The sequence below is a fragment of the Fragaria vesca genome, linkage group LG6 (genome assembly GCF_000184155.1).
Source record: "Fragaria vesca subsp. vesca linkage group LG6, FraVesHawaii_1.0, whole genome shotgun sequence".
Lineage (NCBI taxonomy): Eukaryota > Viridiplantae > Streptophyta > Magnoliopsida > Rosales > Rosaceae > Fragaria > Fragaria vesca.
In genome coordinates this window covers 4,426,386-4,439,402 of record NC_020496.1, presented here as the reverse complement: position 1 = coordinate 4,439,402, position 13,017 = coordinate 4,426,386, and the positions used below count along the sequence as shown (strand labels likewise).

General features: G+C 39.0%; 3 protein-coding genes across 3 annotated transcripts; 1 reads left to right on the top strand and 2 right to left on the bottom strand.

The window, feature by feature from the left end:
• Window positions 1-23: 23 nt before the first annotated feature.
• Window positions 24-2,760, bottom strand: LOC101306547 (HIPL1 protein-like). Its single transcript, XM_004304904.1, has 7 exons — window positions 2,698-2,760; window positions 2,401-2,559; window positions 1,453-2,244; window positions 1,152-1,368; window positions 872-1,050; window positions 519-760; window positions 24-432 (listed from the first exon to the last, which is right to left on the bottom strand). The coding sequence occupies exons 1-7, from the start codon at window positions 2,758-2,760 to the stop codon at window positions 24-26; spliced, it is 2,061 nt and encodes a 686-aa protein (XP_004304952.1).
• A 982-nt stretch (window positions 2,761-3,742) lies between these two features.
• On the top strand, window positions 3,743-4,207 carry LOC101306257 (protein SYS1 homolog). The gene has a single exon (XM_004304903.1). It carries the CDS (start codon window positions 3,743-3,745, stop codon window positions 4,205-4,207), a length of 465 nt encoding a protein of 154 aa, XP_004304951.1.
• Window positions 4,208-4,817: 610 nt separating this feature from the next.
• LOC101305966 (pleiotropic drug resistance protein 3-like) lies at window positions 4,818-12,074 on the bottom strand. The gene is made up of 24 exons (XM_004304902.1): window positions 11,599-12,074; window positions 11,380-11,503; window positions 11,187-11,272; window positions 10,996-11,080; window positions 10,635-10,794; window positions 10,477-10,553; window positions 10,332-10,385; window positions 10,146-10,236; window positions 9,692-9,993; window positions 9,317-9,598; window positions 8,924-9,237; window positions 8,688-8,848; window positions 8,496-8,599; window positions 8,253-8,406; window positions 8,014-8,154; window positions 7,847-7,914; window positions 7,431-7,763; window positions 6,863-7,150; window positions 6,707-6,790; window positions 6,483-6,616; window positions 5,992-6,219; window positions 5,684-5,855; window positions 5,325-5,579; window positions 4,818-5,231 (listed from the first exon to the last, which is right to left on the bottom strand). The coding sequence occupies exons 1-24, from the start codon at window positions 12,072-12,074 to the stop codon at window positions 4,965-4,967; spliced, it is 4,440 nt and encodes a 1,479-aa protein (XP_004304950.1). The 3' UTR covers window positions 4,818-4,964.
• Window positions 12,075-13,017: the final 943 nt, after the last annotated feature.

Here is a 13,017-nt window from a genome sequence, read left to right as displayed (position 1 = left end):
GAACACTTGATCACTTCAATAATTTAAGAACCAGACAATAGTGACATGAAGAAGTAAATGAGCAACAGCTCCACTACTACTGGCTTGTTCAACTTCCTATTGCTTGAAGCAGAGGGAGACGGGGAAGGAACAGAACCGGGATGCGCAAAAGACGTAGCATTTTCTTTGGAGCAAGTGTAGTTGCATCGACTAGGTCTAGCAACTCTATATACACCGGTACTGGCTAAAATAAACATGTCTTTCCTGTTATCCCGACCAAAGGAGAATATAAACCCCAATGCAGGAACGGAGCTTCCTGCCTCGGCACTGCACTGCATCGGAGAGTCCAGAGCACAACTGACCGGAACTAAAGTGCTTGTGAAGTTTCCGCTGTATTCAGGAGTTTCTGTACCTGCCCATATGCGACCAGCATACAAATCCGCATAAATGTACCTGTAAAATTGTACATACAGTTAAGTTAGAGCTAATTCCTGCAAGTGAAAAATATTGTTTATCAAAACTAGAAACAGTTAGCTTACCTTCCATACATGCATGGATCTGTCATGGACCGGTAAAAGTAGCCACCGGTGATTGATGCAGAACCTTCAGCCTTGTTGACATCAGAGTGGTTGTATCCCATTACAGGGAAAATCGGATTGATAGAACTCGTAGATGTATTTCCTCCTGGAGACTTTGGGGGATGATATGGAAGAGTACCTTCATATGCACGCCATCCATAGTTTCCACCCTTGGTGATTATATCAACCTCCTCATATTGGTCCTGTAGCAACAATAGCTTGAGCATTGCTAGTATAGGAAAAGAAAAATGTCGAAAAGCATTTATATCCATAACAATGGAAAAATATAAGTAGTCTAATGTGCTGCTTCTAACCTGACCAACATCAGCACAAAGGAAGTAGGAAGGTCTTTCAAGATCAAAACTACAACGCCAAGGATTTCTAAGTCCTAGAGCCCAGATTTCAGGCTCCAACTCCTTATCTTCAGAAAACGGATTATCTGCAGGAACAGAATAGTTTCCCCATAGGCCAAGATCACTGATTGATAATGCACCTGCATAAAAGTATTACATGTATCAGGACAACACACACTACAATGAATATATATGGTGTCCTAGCTAGCTGAAGCATTGCAAGTTTTATGTCATTACTCACTTGGTAAGTTATCTATGTTGAGCCTCATAATCTTTCCAAGCAAGGATTTCTTGTTTTGAGAAAAATTGTAAGGGTCACCTATGCTACCACCATCTCCCATCATAAAGTACAGATACCCGTCTTTGGGTCCAAAAAGAATTTGACCTGCATGATGGGAAGTAAATGGAAGTCCCATAGTGAAAATTCTTCTGACTTCCAATGGTTTAACCGTAGTGACCTGAAATCCAAACCATATGAGTATCAACTAAGGTCAGTAATAACAATTCAGGAGACAAATCTATACAATCCTGCAGATTTTTACCGAAGAAGGTTGGGACGCAGTACCATTAGCAGTGAACTCTGCTATGATACTGTGATATTGACATGGCTGAGCACCATTATCAGAACCAAGCTTGGAAGGATCACATCCCACATCTGAGTTACATGAACATCTTCCTGAACATTCTGGCCATCTAACCTTATCACAGTTGAATGAAGCAAAGAAACGACCATTCTGTAGATAATTAGGATGGAATGCTAATCCCATTAATCCAAACTCAATATCGGCATACACTTGATCAGTTATATCAAGAAACGGATTTGATTCATCAATCACCAACATTCCTCCTGATCCCTCCTCAGGAACAGTTGCCAGCCATACTTTGCCGGGTTGGTCAGATAAGAACACGCGATTAGACCCATCCGGATGAGGTACCATGTTAAGATAAGATCCATTTCCAATTTTTTCAAGGCACATACCACTTGGGGGACTTGGAATTTCAGTGTTGTTCAGCAACACAGGTCCACCATCAAAACAGAACATTTCTCTATTGGAAGATCCACCAAATGCATCACAGAAAGCACTTTTCGACTGCCATATATCACTCAGCTTGGAAGTAGAATTCAATGGTGTTCTTCCACCACCACCTTGCGAAGCAAATGGAGAACTTGATATGGATACATTTCGGCATTCATCCCAAACCTCGGTACAAAAGTCAACTCCACCATGTTGGAATTGGGTTGAGTTTGATGAACCTGTTGAGTTACAGAGAACAGGAACTTGACGAGGCGTTGATTCTGTTCTATATAGTTCCGCGGAAAACTGGTCACATCTCTGCAAATATTGCGTTCACACATGTTAATTGGTGAAAACAACTTCCACACACACACTCTCACACACATGTATAACACTAAACACTAGCAGCTAGCAACAACAAAGAAACAGGAACTGATACTAATTGAGAATCATATCGCTTATTAGAATCCTTACCGAGCAAAGTATAGATTTCAGAACAGCAGCACAACCGATATCAGAAACTTTCATAGCCTTAAATAGTTTTTGCAATTGCATATCATCAGTGGAATTACAACAAACACTTTCATTGTATTGACAGAACGAAAGTGGAGTGTTTGGCCTGAAGGGTGACCCTATATTCCAATATTGGAGGAGGGCAAAGTAACCAATCAGCAACTATAGAAACAAAAAACTTGAACCAAATTCATAGAAACGACTTTATCAGAGAACTAAGCACTCACTCATATTAGTGCACAACGGATGCGACCAAGAATACTCAGCAAGTAGAAGAAGGTTGCAGAACATGAAGAACACAATAGCAAAAACACCCCTCATTGTAATCACTTGCAGCATAAACAAACAAAAGCCACCTTGCTATCTTTGCAATACACCAAATGTGAACATCTAGCCCAAAATAGAAAGCGCAGCAAATTTGCTAGTCTCAAAAGCAAATCTCCACAGATTCACAGAACAACTACCCACTTCAAATAGTAAGTACAAAAGTTCAAATCCTTGGTTGTTAGAAATCGTTGACGTTTTTCTTTTTCAAGAACGCCATGGATATAAGAAATCATAAAAACGAATGACAACAAGTAATATAATTTGGTTTAGTTAATACTAAATAATAGCAATACAGCAACTTCTTGTCGATCGGTTCGTCAGAGCTGACTTTGCTCGAAATTCTAATACGTAAGCTGCAAGTTGACTACTTAATCCAACTCAATCAACGAATATTGAATAATGGTGTATGAACAAGCGGGTTCTATTCAGTCAAAGAAAAACGCAGAGGTCGAAAAACAGAATCTTTATCGACCTTAATCAAACCCCATTGGATTTACTATTTGATACGAAAACAAGTTCTTCATGGCATGAGATTGATTTAGCACACGATCTTAACAATCTTGCTGGTCTCCATGGTTGTGATTCAACCCTTCTACAACATCAAGCCTTAATCCAATCCAACATAATTGGGTTTAGGGTTTAGTGGTAGTCCTGAACCAACTAGGAATGCAACTTTTACCTACTAGGGCAAGGAAAACTTTTATTGGTCGAGTTCCAAGTAGTACAGGAATTTACCTATAATGATTTGGAATTTAGACACAAAGTGGCATATATATGGGTGTGCAATTGTGCAGTAGTGCACATCTTCTCTGTGAACAAATATCTTAAATTGGACCCGAACGAGAAACTCAGTTGGTCTCTTGAAAGACAGTCCTCGAACCTCTTCGATTTCTCAGCTGTCATCAATCTCATTGTTTACCCATTTTTGGATCAATCTTAGTGATTTGAGAGTTTGGGGGGTCTCTAGCTAGCTACAATGTTCTACGGCGCATTAGTATGGGACCCTTGGCTCATTGTTGTCCAAATTGTGTGCCTTCAATGTTTACACTATCTCACTCATGGATTCTTCTTGACAGTTCTCATTGGGGCTCGCGTGTCCCGAATGAGCCTCGCATACTACTTTGATTTTGCTACTCTCACTGTTTTCACTGATACCGGGCGGTGCGTCATTGCTTCATTTGTGCTCACTGCCCTGGCAGGCGCTGTATATCTGCTCCTTCTCATAGAGAGGTCAAGAAAGTGCCTAGACTTTTCAGTCACCCTATATATTGTCCATCTTTTGATATGCATCTGTTATGGTGGTTGGCCTTCTTCAACAACATGGTGGGCTGTGAATGGCACTGGCATTGGAGTGATGACTTTGTTGGGTGAATATCTCTGCATTAGACGTGAACTGCAGGAGATCAAGATCCCTGCAGGACGATATCGCTTAAACGTTTGAACAATAGGAAAATCATGATGTACTATTCTAGGTAGAGCAATGCATATTGTGCTTCTACCACAATTTTCTTATGCAGCTCTCTGCCTTTTCAGTTTATGTTGTCATTTTTAACGTACAAAAAAGAGAGGAAGTTGAAGGGTTGTTCTCAGTTACAGGATTCATATAAAAAAAATTGGCTCTTCTGAAAAAAAAGTTCTCTTCTACAGTTCTACCTTCTATTTCAATCCTTTTTCTTCCACCATAACAGATAGTACGTAATCCTTCTTCAAGATCAAGCAAGTATTTAACCTGATGGCCGATTAGTTTCTGAGCGCTTCTAGGTTCTCTTTTCCAATATGTTTCATTTGAACTTTACTAAATTTTCTATGAACTTTACATCCCATTCTCGATTCTCATCATTTTCTCTAATCTCTATAAACTATAATCACCATGGAGATGTTTTTTTGTTCTCTTCTCTTGTGTATATTGTTTTCAGTGATTAATTGGTTGCTTTGGCGTAGATCTCTAGTGGCATGGTTAGGTTCGGGTTTTTATGGATTCTGGGTAGGTCTAAGGGGAAGCTCCTCATAGTTGATGGATAGTTTCATGCTTCATAGACTGATAATGATATATGCCCAATTAAGGGAAGCTAACTTTACATAAAAATATTGAATGAGGCAAATGATGTCAATACAAGGTTGAAAGCAGTGGCTTCGTAGTGCACTGCAGGGAAATCTTCTGCAGTTTTAGCAATAAGCATAATCACTGACGCACATAATTACCTCCTCTGAAAGTTTAGTTTCTCAGTAGCAACTCCAAAAGCAAAAGCAAAAACTAGTGGAAATGCGAAAAGAACAATTGCTACATATTTTAGTTCATCATAGTAATACCCATGAATACTTTCTAAGAAGGCACTGATGGTCTTTTCCTCCCCATGTACTACTATCACCTTGTTTAGATCTCCATACTGTGAAGTGAGAAGACCGTTTAAGGACCATGCTACAGGGCAAATCCAATAACCCCAGACCCACCATTTAGGGATTTTCTGCAAGAGATAGAGGAACCAATATAAAAAATCTATACTAGTATATACAATCGTACGTCTTTCTTGTTGAGCAAAAGGATAGAGTTGGCTTACCGGTCCAGGAACAAGGAAACCTGAGAATAAGTTGAACATGGTGTAACAGAAACTGGCTAGGACCATAGCCACTTGGAATGTTGGGGTCAAAGCTGCAAGCAGTATGCCGAAGTAACTGAAGTATAGCAGTGTACAAAACATGGCATATACATACCAAAACACTTGGTAAAGTGTCCAGTGGAAACTTATTGTTGGATAAGTGATTGCCGAAAACAAAACTGCCTGAACAAATATGTATGGTATTTCAATAATCACCTGCAATATAGTATAGGGATGAGTTTTGTTATCTGTAGAACTTGAAAACTCAGTAGGACATTGGAATTGCTCAGATATGCTTTAATGAAATATTTTAATGTTACCTGCGCAAATGAATAGGCCCATGAGGAGTACATTCCAGCAAACCTTTCTCGGTATACAACATTCCGCTCTGAAGCAATGCAGGGTAGAACAGAGGAGCAGTTTCCTATTCCCATGAATTGCAGTAAAACAAACATTGATCCTAGAATGTTGAAAAAATCCTGTTCATTATCTCTGCAGAACAAAGAGGAAAAGTGCTTTAGATTGTAAATATTTTAGCCTCTGGTAGATTATCAAATGTAGCTTAAATGCTCCACAAGCTAGGCCATTGCTGCTTTTCTAGTAAATCACTGTTACTGGATGGACTTACATTGTCTGCCCTTTCTCCCAAAGAAGTGCTCCAAATAACATAGAAGATGCAGCAGTAATTGTCAATCTCCCTAGGTTATATTGCGGATTTCTCCAGTAGGAGAGATGTTGCTTCCAGAGGCAGGCTTTAAATTGCTCCCATTCATTTTGAGCAAAGCGAGTAGAAAAATGTAGTTTCTTTGCCCCTTCTGCTGGACAGCTGAGTTCCATAACTAGGTCGTTGTTCTTCCTAGATAGAGCAATAAATATTGGGATGGTCAACTAGAATATTCAACAATACGGAACTTTGATGTTGTAAGGTACAAATCAGTATCAGCTATAGCAGTACTACTAGGAATTTAAAGAAAATTTACCTGAAAGAAACTCTTTCTCCAAACTTGTGTTGGTTAGGTAACCATTTTGAGATGAAAATCAATGAAATGGTTGTATTTTAACAATGCCTATAAACTCCAATGTTTTTGTGTTATCACTATTATGTATGCTAATGCTTACCGGCATATATGTGATTCTCTATAGAGTTGAGCAAAATCTAAGCCAAGTTTAACTTCTACAGAAGGACCAGTGACATCTAACATCCATGTTGCAGGGTTGTAATTTTCTTTGATTTTTGGAACCCCAGGGATACCCTGCAATAGTAAAAAGAGATTGTGTTAGAATCAGAGTCGAAAGAATTGGGATGTAAAAAGAGATTTTGTTGCTGTTTCCAGGTAACTTACCTCAAAGTATTCAATAAGCTTGCTTGAATTTTGACCGAGCTCTCCACTGTAGATTAGCTGTCCTCCTCTTTTCATTAAAATAAGCTGTACAAAGTATTAGCTGATTAGTTACAAGGAACTCATAACTTTCTGCACAGATTTGCACTGGTCAAATACCTCATCAAATGATTCAAAGATGTCAATACTGGGTTGGTGAATGGTGCATACAACAGTCCTCCTGGTGCTGACAATGTTTTTGACCACTCGCATAACTATTGCAGCTGCTCTGGCATCTAAACCAGAGGTGGGTTCGTCCATGAATATTATGGAGGGATTTGAAACAAGCTCCACTGCTATAGTAAGCCGTTTGCGCTGTTCAGTCGATATACCCCTACCAGGTATGCCTACCAGTTCATCCTTGATTTCGTCAAGCTCAATCATTTGTAGAACTTCTCTCACAAATTCCTAATGTCAATAGGAAGTATCATGAGATCTAATATATACAACATAGAGAGTCCTGAAACTTAATCTGCTTGTTCCTACAAATGATACTATGTTTTGTGAATACAGGTGTTTTTATGATAATATTCTTGTTGATGCCAAGAAGTTTTAAGTCTAAGACGTGTAGGACATATTCCAAACTGATATATTAATCTAACAATACTTTCTCTAGGTTGAAATCTTAGATTTGAAGTACAGTGTATAAAAATAATACTATGTGCCTTCTAATTGAGGAGGAACTTACAGATCTGATTGTTCTATCAATTTGTGATGGCAAACGTAACCAAGCTGAGTATGTTACTGACTCTTCTACTGTTATCTGGGGGGAATGTATGTCACTTTGTTCGCAATACCCCGATATTCTGGCATATGTTTCTTGAACTTTTGGGTATCCTCCAATTCTAATGTCTCCTTCAATAATTCCACCAGTTTTCCTTCCTGAAAGAACATCCATGAGTGTTGTCTTTCCAGCTCCACTAACGCCCATCAGTGCTGTAAGAACTCCAGGTCTAAAAGCACCAGTTATATCTTGAAGAAGTTGTAGTCGTTTTGGTGGAAAACCTTGCTCTCTCAGTTTCTGGAAACAAATTGCTGAAAGGTGATCAACTGATTCATATACCGCATTCTTCATGATGGAAAATTCATAGACAATGTGGTTACCTGGGGTGTGTCAACAAAATATTGCACTTTCTCAAATGATATAGTCATGGGCTCAAAAGGTAAGACCCCTGCAGTTTAACAAAGCAATATGTAACATCAACTATAGGATGTTTATTAATACATTGATGTTTTGATGATTAAATCATTACTATATAATAATATCTCACCCATGTTTGTAGAATCTTCAACTCTTATTCGAGTTTCTATACGAGTTAATCTTTTTCCTTGATGGGAATTGTTCAGACTTTCCTTTTCTTTTAGACGAGACAACCTTTCATGAGAAATGATAGTTCGAGAACTCTCTGGAGCTGTGAAATTCCAAATTTTAAGTTCAGGTTTGTATTCATAGATTATATCTCACTTATTTCATATTTTTATTAGAATATGCAATTGTAGAGGGACTTACACTTTAAATAACTGAGAGCACAGGTGAACCCTAGGTTAAAAATCAACCAAAATCCAAGTAAAGCTCCTATAGATATCCAATAGAAGTATTCACTGAAATCAAGACCACGATCTTTTAGAGCTAGCTGGCCTATTGTGATATTTGAAGTTGAAAACTGCATGAAAAATTGAGTGAACATTATATCTCAGCAACCTACATTGATATGATTTCATCTATCTAAAATATGTAGTAAATTTGTTTCACCTTTTGCCACCTTGGAGCATGGAACTCATTTCCTGTAGCACCAATCTCTGCATATACCAATGGGGAAAGCCAAAAGCCCCATTCCAACCAGCTAGGTAGAGAAGCTGCAATAGGAAAGAGCTTATCAGATTGACTCAAGGTCAGAAGGTATTATCAAAATGATTCCAGTAAAATCACAAATGGCTTCCTTACTTTTTGGAATTATGAAACCGCCAAATAGAAACATGACAATTAAGGAGAAAAGACCAACAGGGGCTGCAAGAGAAGGATTTCGAACCAAGGATGCAATCAAACGAAACAGTGATATTGCTACTTGATGGACGAGGAATAAAACAATGAATTGCTTGAAGAACCTGATAGTCATTGATAATAGCTGCTTTTAGCACGTGATATGAATAAATTAAAAACTTTAGCCTTAGAAAATGTACCTATTGGGTTCAGGACTGTAACCGATGACATAATAAGTGAGTGCTGTCCATAGAAAAGCATCTATCAATGAAAATGGAATCTTTAAGATGGCAGATGGAATCGAATAAGCCCATGCAGGATAGAAATAGAAGTCTCTTTGCTTGTAGAACACTGCAAGTCTAGAAGCAGTCATTGATAACTCTGCAGTGCCATTGCACACCAATCTAAGTAGAGCATAAAACAAAGAGCTCATAAAGAACTCAGAATGGATCTCATCGACTTTCATCCATGTACGAAGAAACACTGTCATTGTTACAAGCGCAATGACCACAAGCTGCAGAATGACATAGGCGAGGTGTCAAATTTTGATGAATTTAAGCTGTTTTTAGTAAACAAACAGAGGCAACTATTACCTGTCCCGATTTGAATACATGGACAAATGAGTTGCGCTTCATTAGAAGCCATTCTCTAGCGAGGCATGCTTTGAAGAGTTCCCACTTTCTCAGTGAGTAAGTATTGGATGACAAAGCATCTTTATGAAACTCAGATCGATTGAAAGGCTCTCGAAGTTCCTCATCTAGCTTCTTTCCAACATGGAAGTCCTTGAACATATTTACAAAGCTGTTGACAGTAACATAATTATGGGGTTGGTCCTCATAGTACCAGTACTTTGCTTGATCCTTCTTTGAAACCACCTGCACAGTGAATCAACAGTGGAAATCAGTACGAGAGCAGAAAATGTAGACAGCAGGACATATTGATTTTGTTTATCAGATACGGAAACATGCCTCTTGGAGGAAGTCAGAAATGCCTTTTCGTGGTGGGTTACGAAAACCACAGTTCTCAAAGAACTCTGCCACATTATCAGTAGGCCCATGGTATACAACTTTTCCTTCTGCCATTAAGATAATGTCATCAAAAAGTTGAAAGGTCTCTGGTGTTGGCTGAAGAAGTGAAACCAAAATGGTGGATTCTGTTAAGTGTGTTAATTGCTGAAGACAAGTGATGATTTGGAAGGTGGTGGAACTGTCTAAGCCTGTCGATATCTCATCCATAAAGAAAGCTCTTGCTGGACCAATCATCATTTCCCCTAAGCAATCAAAATACGAAGAATTTTAGTATATAGTGAAATATAAGCTTTCAGACTGCAGAAGTAGATTTACTGTTGATGTTGATTAGAACTTTAGAAATAGGCTAGGTAGATTTTATAGCAAGATATCATAGGCAGTTGAATTACATTACCTGTTGTTAACCTTTTCTTTTGGCCACCTGAAATTCCTCTTTGCATTGGATCCCCTACAATTGTCTCAGCACAAATGTCTAGCCCAAGGATCTATAAGAGAGGCAGAACATAATAGAAAGTTTGCTGTCAATTAGAGCATGCATAGGACTTTGTCTCTGATATTGTGTGTTGGTAAGATAAAGTACCTTTATTATGTAGTCTGTCATGAGAGATTTTTTCAACCCTTCTATGGAAATGGCCTGTAGTTCAGTTCTCGAGATACTTAGAAAGAAATTGATGGATACATAGCAGAAAAGAACTAAAACTTCTATTCTCAAACCTAGCTCATACCTTCATATAGGTGTCAACATCTGAATCTGGGACAATTCCTTCTTGCTTCTCCCTTCTGGTGACTTCTTTCATTATATCTGTTGTTGCAAAAGCTTCCAAGTTAAATCTAGTTTTATGGATTATGACTGTTGCTATAAGATGTGAATAAAATAGGGCACCTGCTCTGCTTCCAATACCCTGACAGCACGCTGCGAAATCCAGTACTTCCCTCACAGTCATTTCAGAAATGTGCAAATCATATTGACTTATATAAGCTGATGTCTTCTGTGGAACAAACTCATTGAGCTTATAACCATTGTAGGTTACATCTCCCCTGACCTGAAAATTTAAGAATACAGTATTGAGCTCATATACATTATTTCCTCCTCCTCCTTTTTTATACTGAGAATGTAAAGCTTACTGTTTTCTTGCTAATTTTTTCATGTAGAAGAAACGCCAGCAAACACATAGGTTAATGTTTATATTGTATTTATTATTATTGTTTTTTTGTTAATACAGAAGAACAGTGCAATGATTAACCTTGAGAGAATGGTTCAGTTTTCCTGCAAGCGCCTGCAAGAAAGTGGATTTCCCACAGCCTGGAGGGCCAAGCAATAGAGTCATCCTACACAAAACGAGACCAGCAAGTAAATGCAACTCCATACTCTTTGTCAAGCAAATAGAACTAAAGAAGAAACCAAGTTTCTCAAGTGCATTTTCTTAATTCTAACCTTGATGGCTTGATGATGCCGCTGACATCTTTGACAATTTCAAGCTTGTATGCTTGAGGCTTGCACCCAACTATCTGTGTCATAACCTGTACAACAGTTGGCATCTCCTTCACTATTAGGACTAACACATTTCTATTTATATGAATGGAAAGTAGAAGTGCAAGGTAGCCTTTGCCATAGAAAAATCGCTTACAGAAAATAAGCTTTTAATGGTATTCCATAGTGTTGGGAGGGGTTTTCCTTGAACAACTTCACATTCTGCTTCTACAAACAGATTTTGGTATCGAACTTCCACTGTCGGCAGTTGCAGTCCCACTCTGAAAAGCAAAAGTCAGTGAATTTCAGTGTGTAAAAATACACTGTGAAAGTTAACCATGTTTCATAATAGTCTAGACATTGTAAAATATGTTACCTGTCTATTCTTTCTCTGAGTTTCTGCAAGAGCCGGTGGTTATCTCCCTCAATTTCCTTGATCAGTTTTTCAATGACCACATGTCTCTCCGGTGATCCTAGCTTTGACACATCAATCGGTACCATCTTACTCTTGTTACTAGCCTCATCTTCCTTATTCTCATCTTTGCTGTAATCAAACAACGAAGTCCTAATGCGCTCAAACGTTGGCAACCTGTCAATGGTGGCCCACTGCAACTCAACTTCATCGTCTTCATTCTTCTTCATGGACCTTACATCTGTAGTGCTCCTGAAACTATCAGCATGCTCGCGAAACGAGGTCCTGACACTTCTTCCTATCTCTGCAGCCAAGTCCATTGTTCCAACTTCTAAGGCACTCTTCAGTACCCCTCTTTTGATTCCTACTATGATGTAATGTAAGTGGGTGCTTACATTTGACGTGTGTGTGTGTGTAACTGTGTATACATTTATATACATAGCGTACTACGTAGTAAGAATATTTATATATCAAGCCATCAAGCTTGTGGAGTTATATATTAATGTGAGCAGGGGCGGAGCCACAGAGGCCTGCATAACAATGTGCCACCGGCCCTCCTGCAATATTTTCATTATTTCTTTTCTAATAAACATCTATAAGATTAGCCTTATAATATGTATTGCTTAGATTGTTCTTAAGAGGTGGGGTGTGGCTGCCATTACCACACCCCACCTCCAAAACCTTAGAATTATCATCACACCCAACTAGTTGAGGGAAATCTTGCAACAAATATCGCCTTTCCTGCATCGAATAACCACACTTGAAGTGTCATCCAAATCGAACCAGAACAATCCAAAACAAAAACTGCTGATTCAAACTTCAAAGGGTAACTTATAAACTATGACTCACATCTGCAAACCCAACTCAGAATCGATCAAATAAAGCTATAATCACACATAAAGATCCAAACTTTCTCCATCAACTGAACCAATTACATTGAAAGATAGAAACTTTACGAAAAGGGTGAAGAGATAAAGACCTTGAAGAACTTCCCAGATGCATGGCGGTGATGAAAGTCATTCCACGGCTGAGTTTCAGTTTCGCTCCGCCGAGATTAGGCAAACGGCGTCGCTTTCATCACCCTCAAAACGACGTTGTTTTGAACGGGGTGCGTATTTACGCGGGCTGCGCGGACAGGTGCTGCGTCTAGGTGGTCACACGTGGCGTGGCCTAGTGGGTCAAGGGGCCCACCATTTAAAACGAGAAAATATAATATAAAAAAAGAAAGTGGGCCATGTAGACAGATTGCTGCGTCTAGGCGGTTCCACGTGGCGTGGGCCAGGCGGATCAGGGGCCTACTTTTTGAAACGAGAAAATATAATTTACAAAAAAGGAAAGTGGGCCGTGCAGACAGATTGCTGCGTCTAGGCGGTTACACGTGGC

What these genes read in the sequence shown, in the direction of transcription:
- LOC101306547 (XM_004304904.1), bottom strand. Translation starts at nt 2,760, where the DNA reads ATGAGGGGTGTTTTTGCTATTGTGTTCTTCATGTTCTGCAACCTTCTT. An exon ending in CTGCGTCCCAACCTTCTTCG is followed by an intron (nt 1,369 to 1,452) that starts GTAAAAATCTGC and finishes TTTGGATTTCAG; the next exon opens with GTCACTACGGTTAAACCATT. An exon ending in TTTGTGCTGATGTTGGTCAG is followed by an intron (nt 761 to 871) that starts GTTAGAAGCAGC and finishes TTGTTGCTACAG; the next exon opens with GACCAATATGAGGAGGTTGA.
- LOC101306257 (XM_004304903.1), top strand. Translation starts at nt 3,743, where the DNA reads ATGTTCTACGGCGCATTAGTATGGGACCCTTGGCTCATTGTTGTCCAA.
- LOC101305966 (XM_004304902.1), bottom strand. Translation starts at nt 12,074, where the DNA reads ATGTATATAAATGTATACACAGTTACACACACACACACGTCAAATGTA. An exon ending in TGACAGACTACATAATAAAG is followed by an intron (nt 10,237 to 10,331) that starts GTACTTTATCTT and finishes CCTCTCTTATAG; the next exon opens with ATCCTTGGGCTAGACATTTG. An exon ending in ATGCTCCAAGGTGGCAAAAG is followed by an intron (nt 8,407 to 8,495) that starts GTGAAACAAATT and finishes TTTTTCATGCAG; the next exon opens with TTTTCAACTTCAAATATCAC.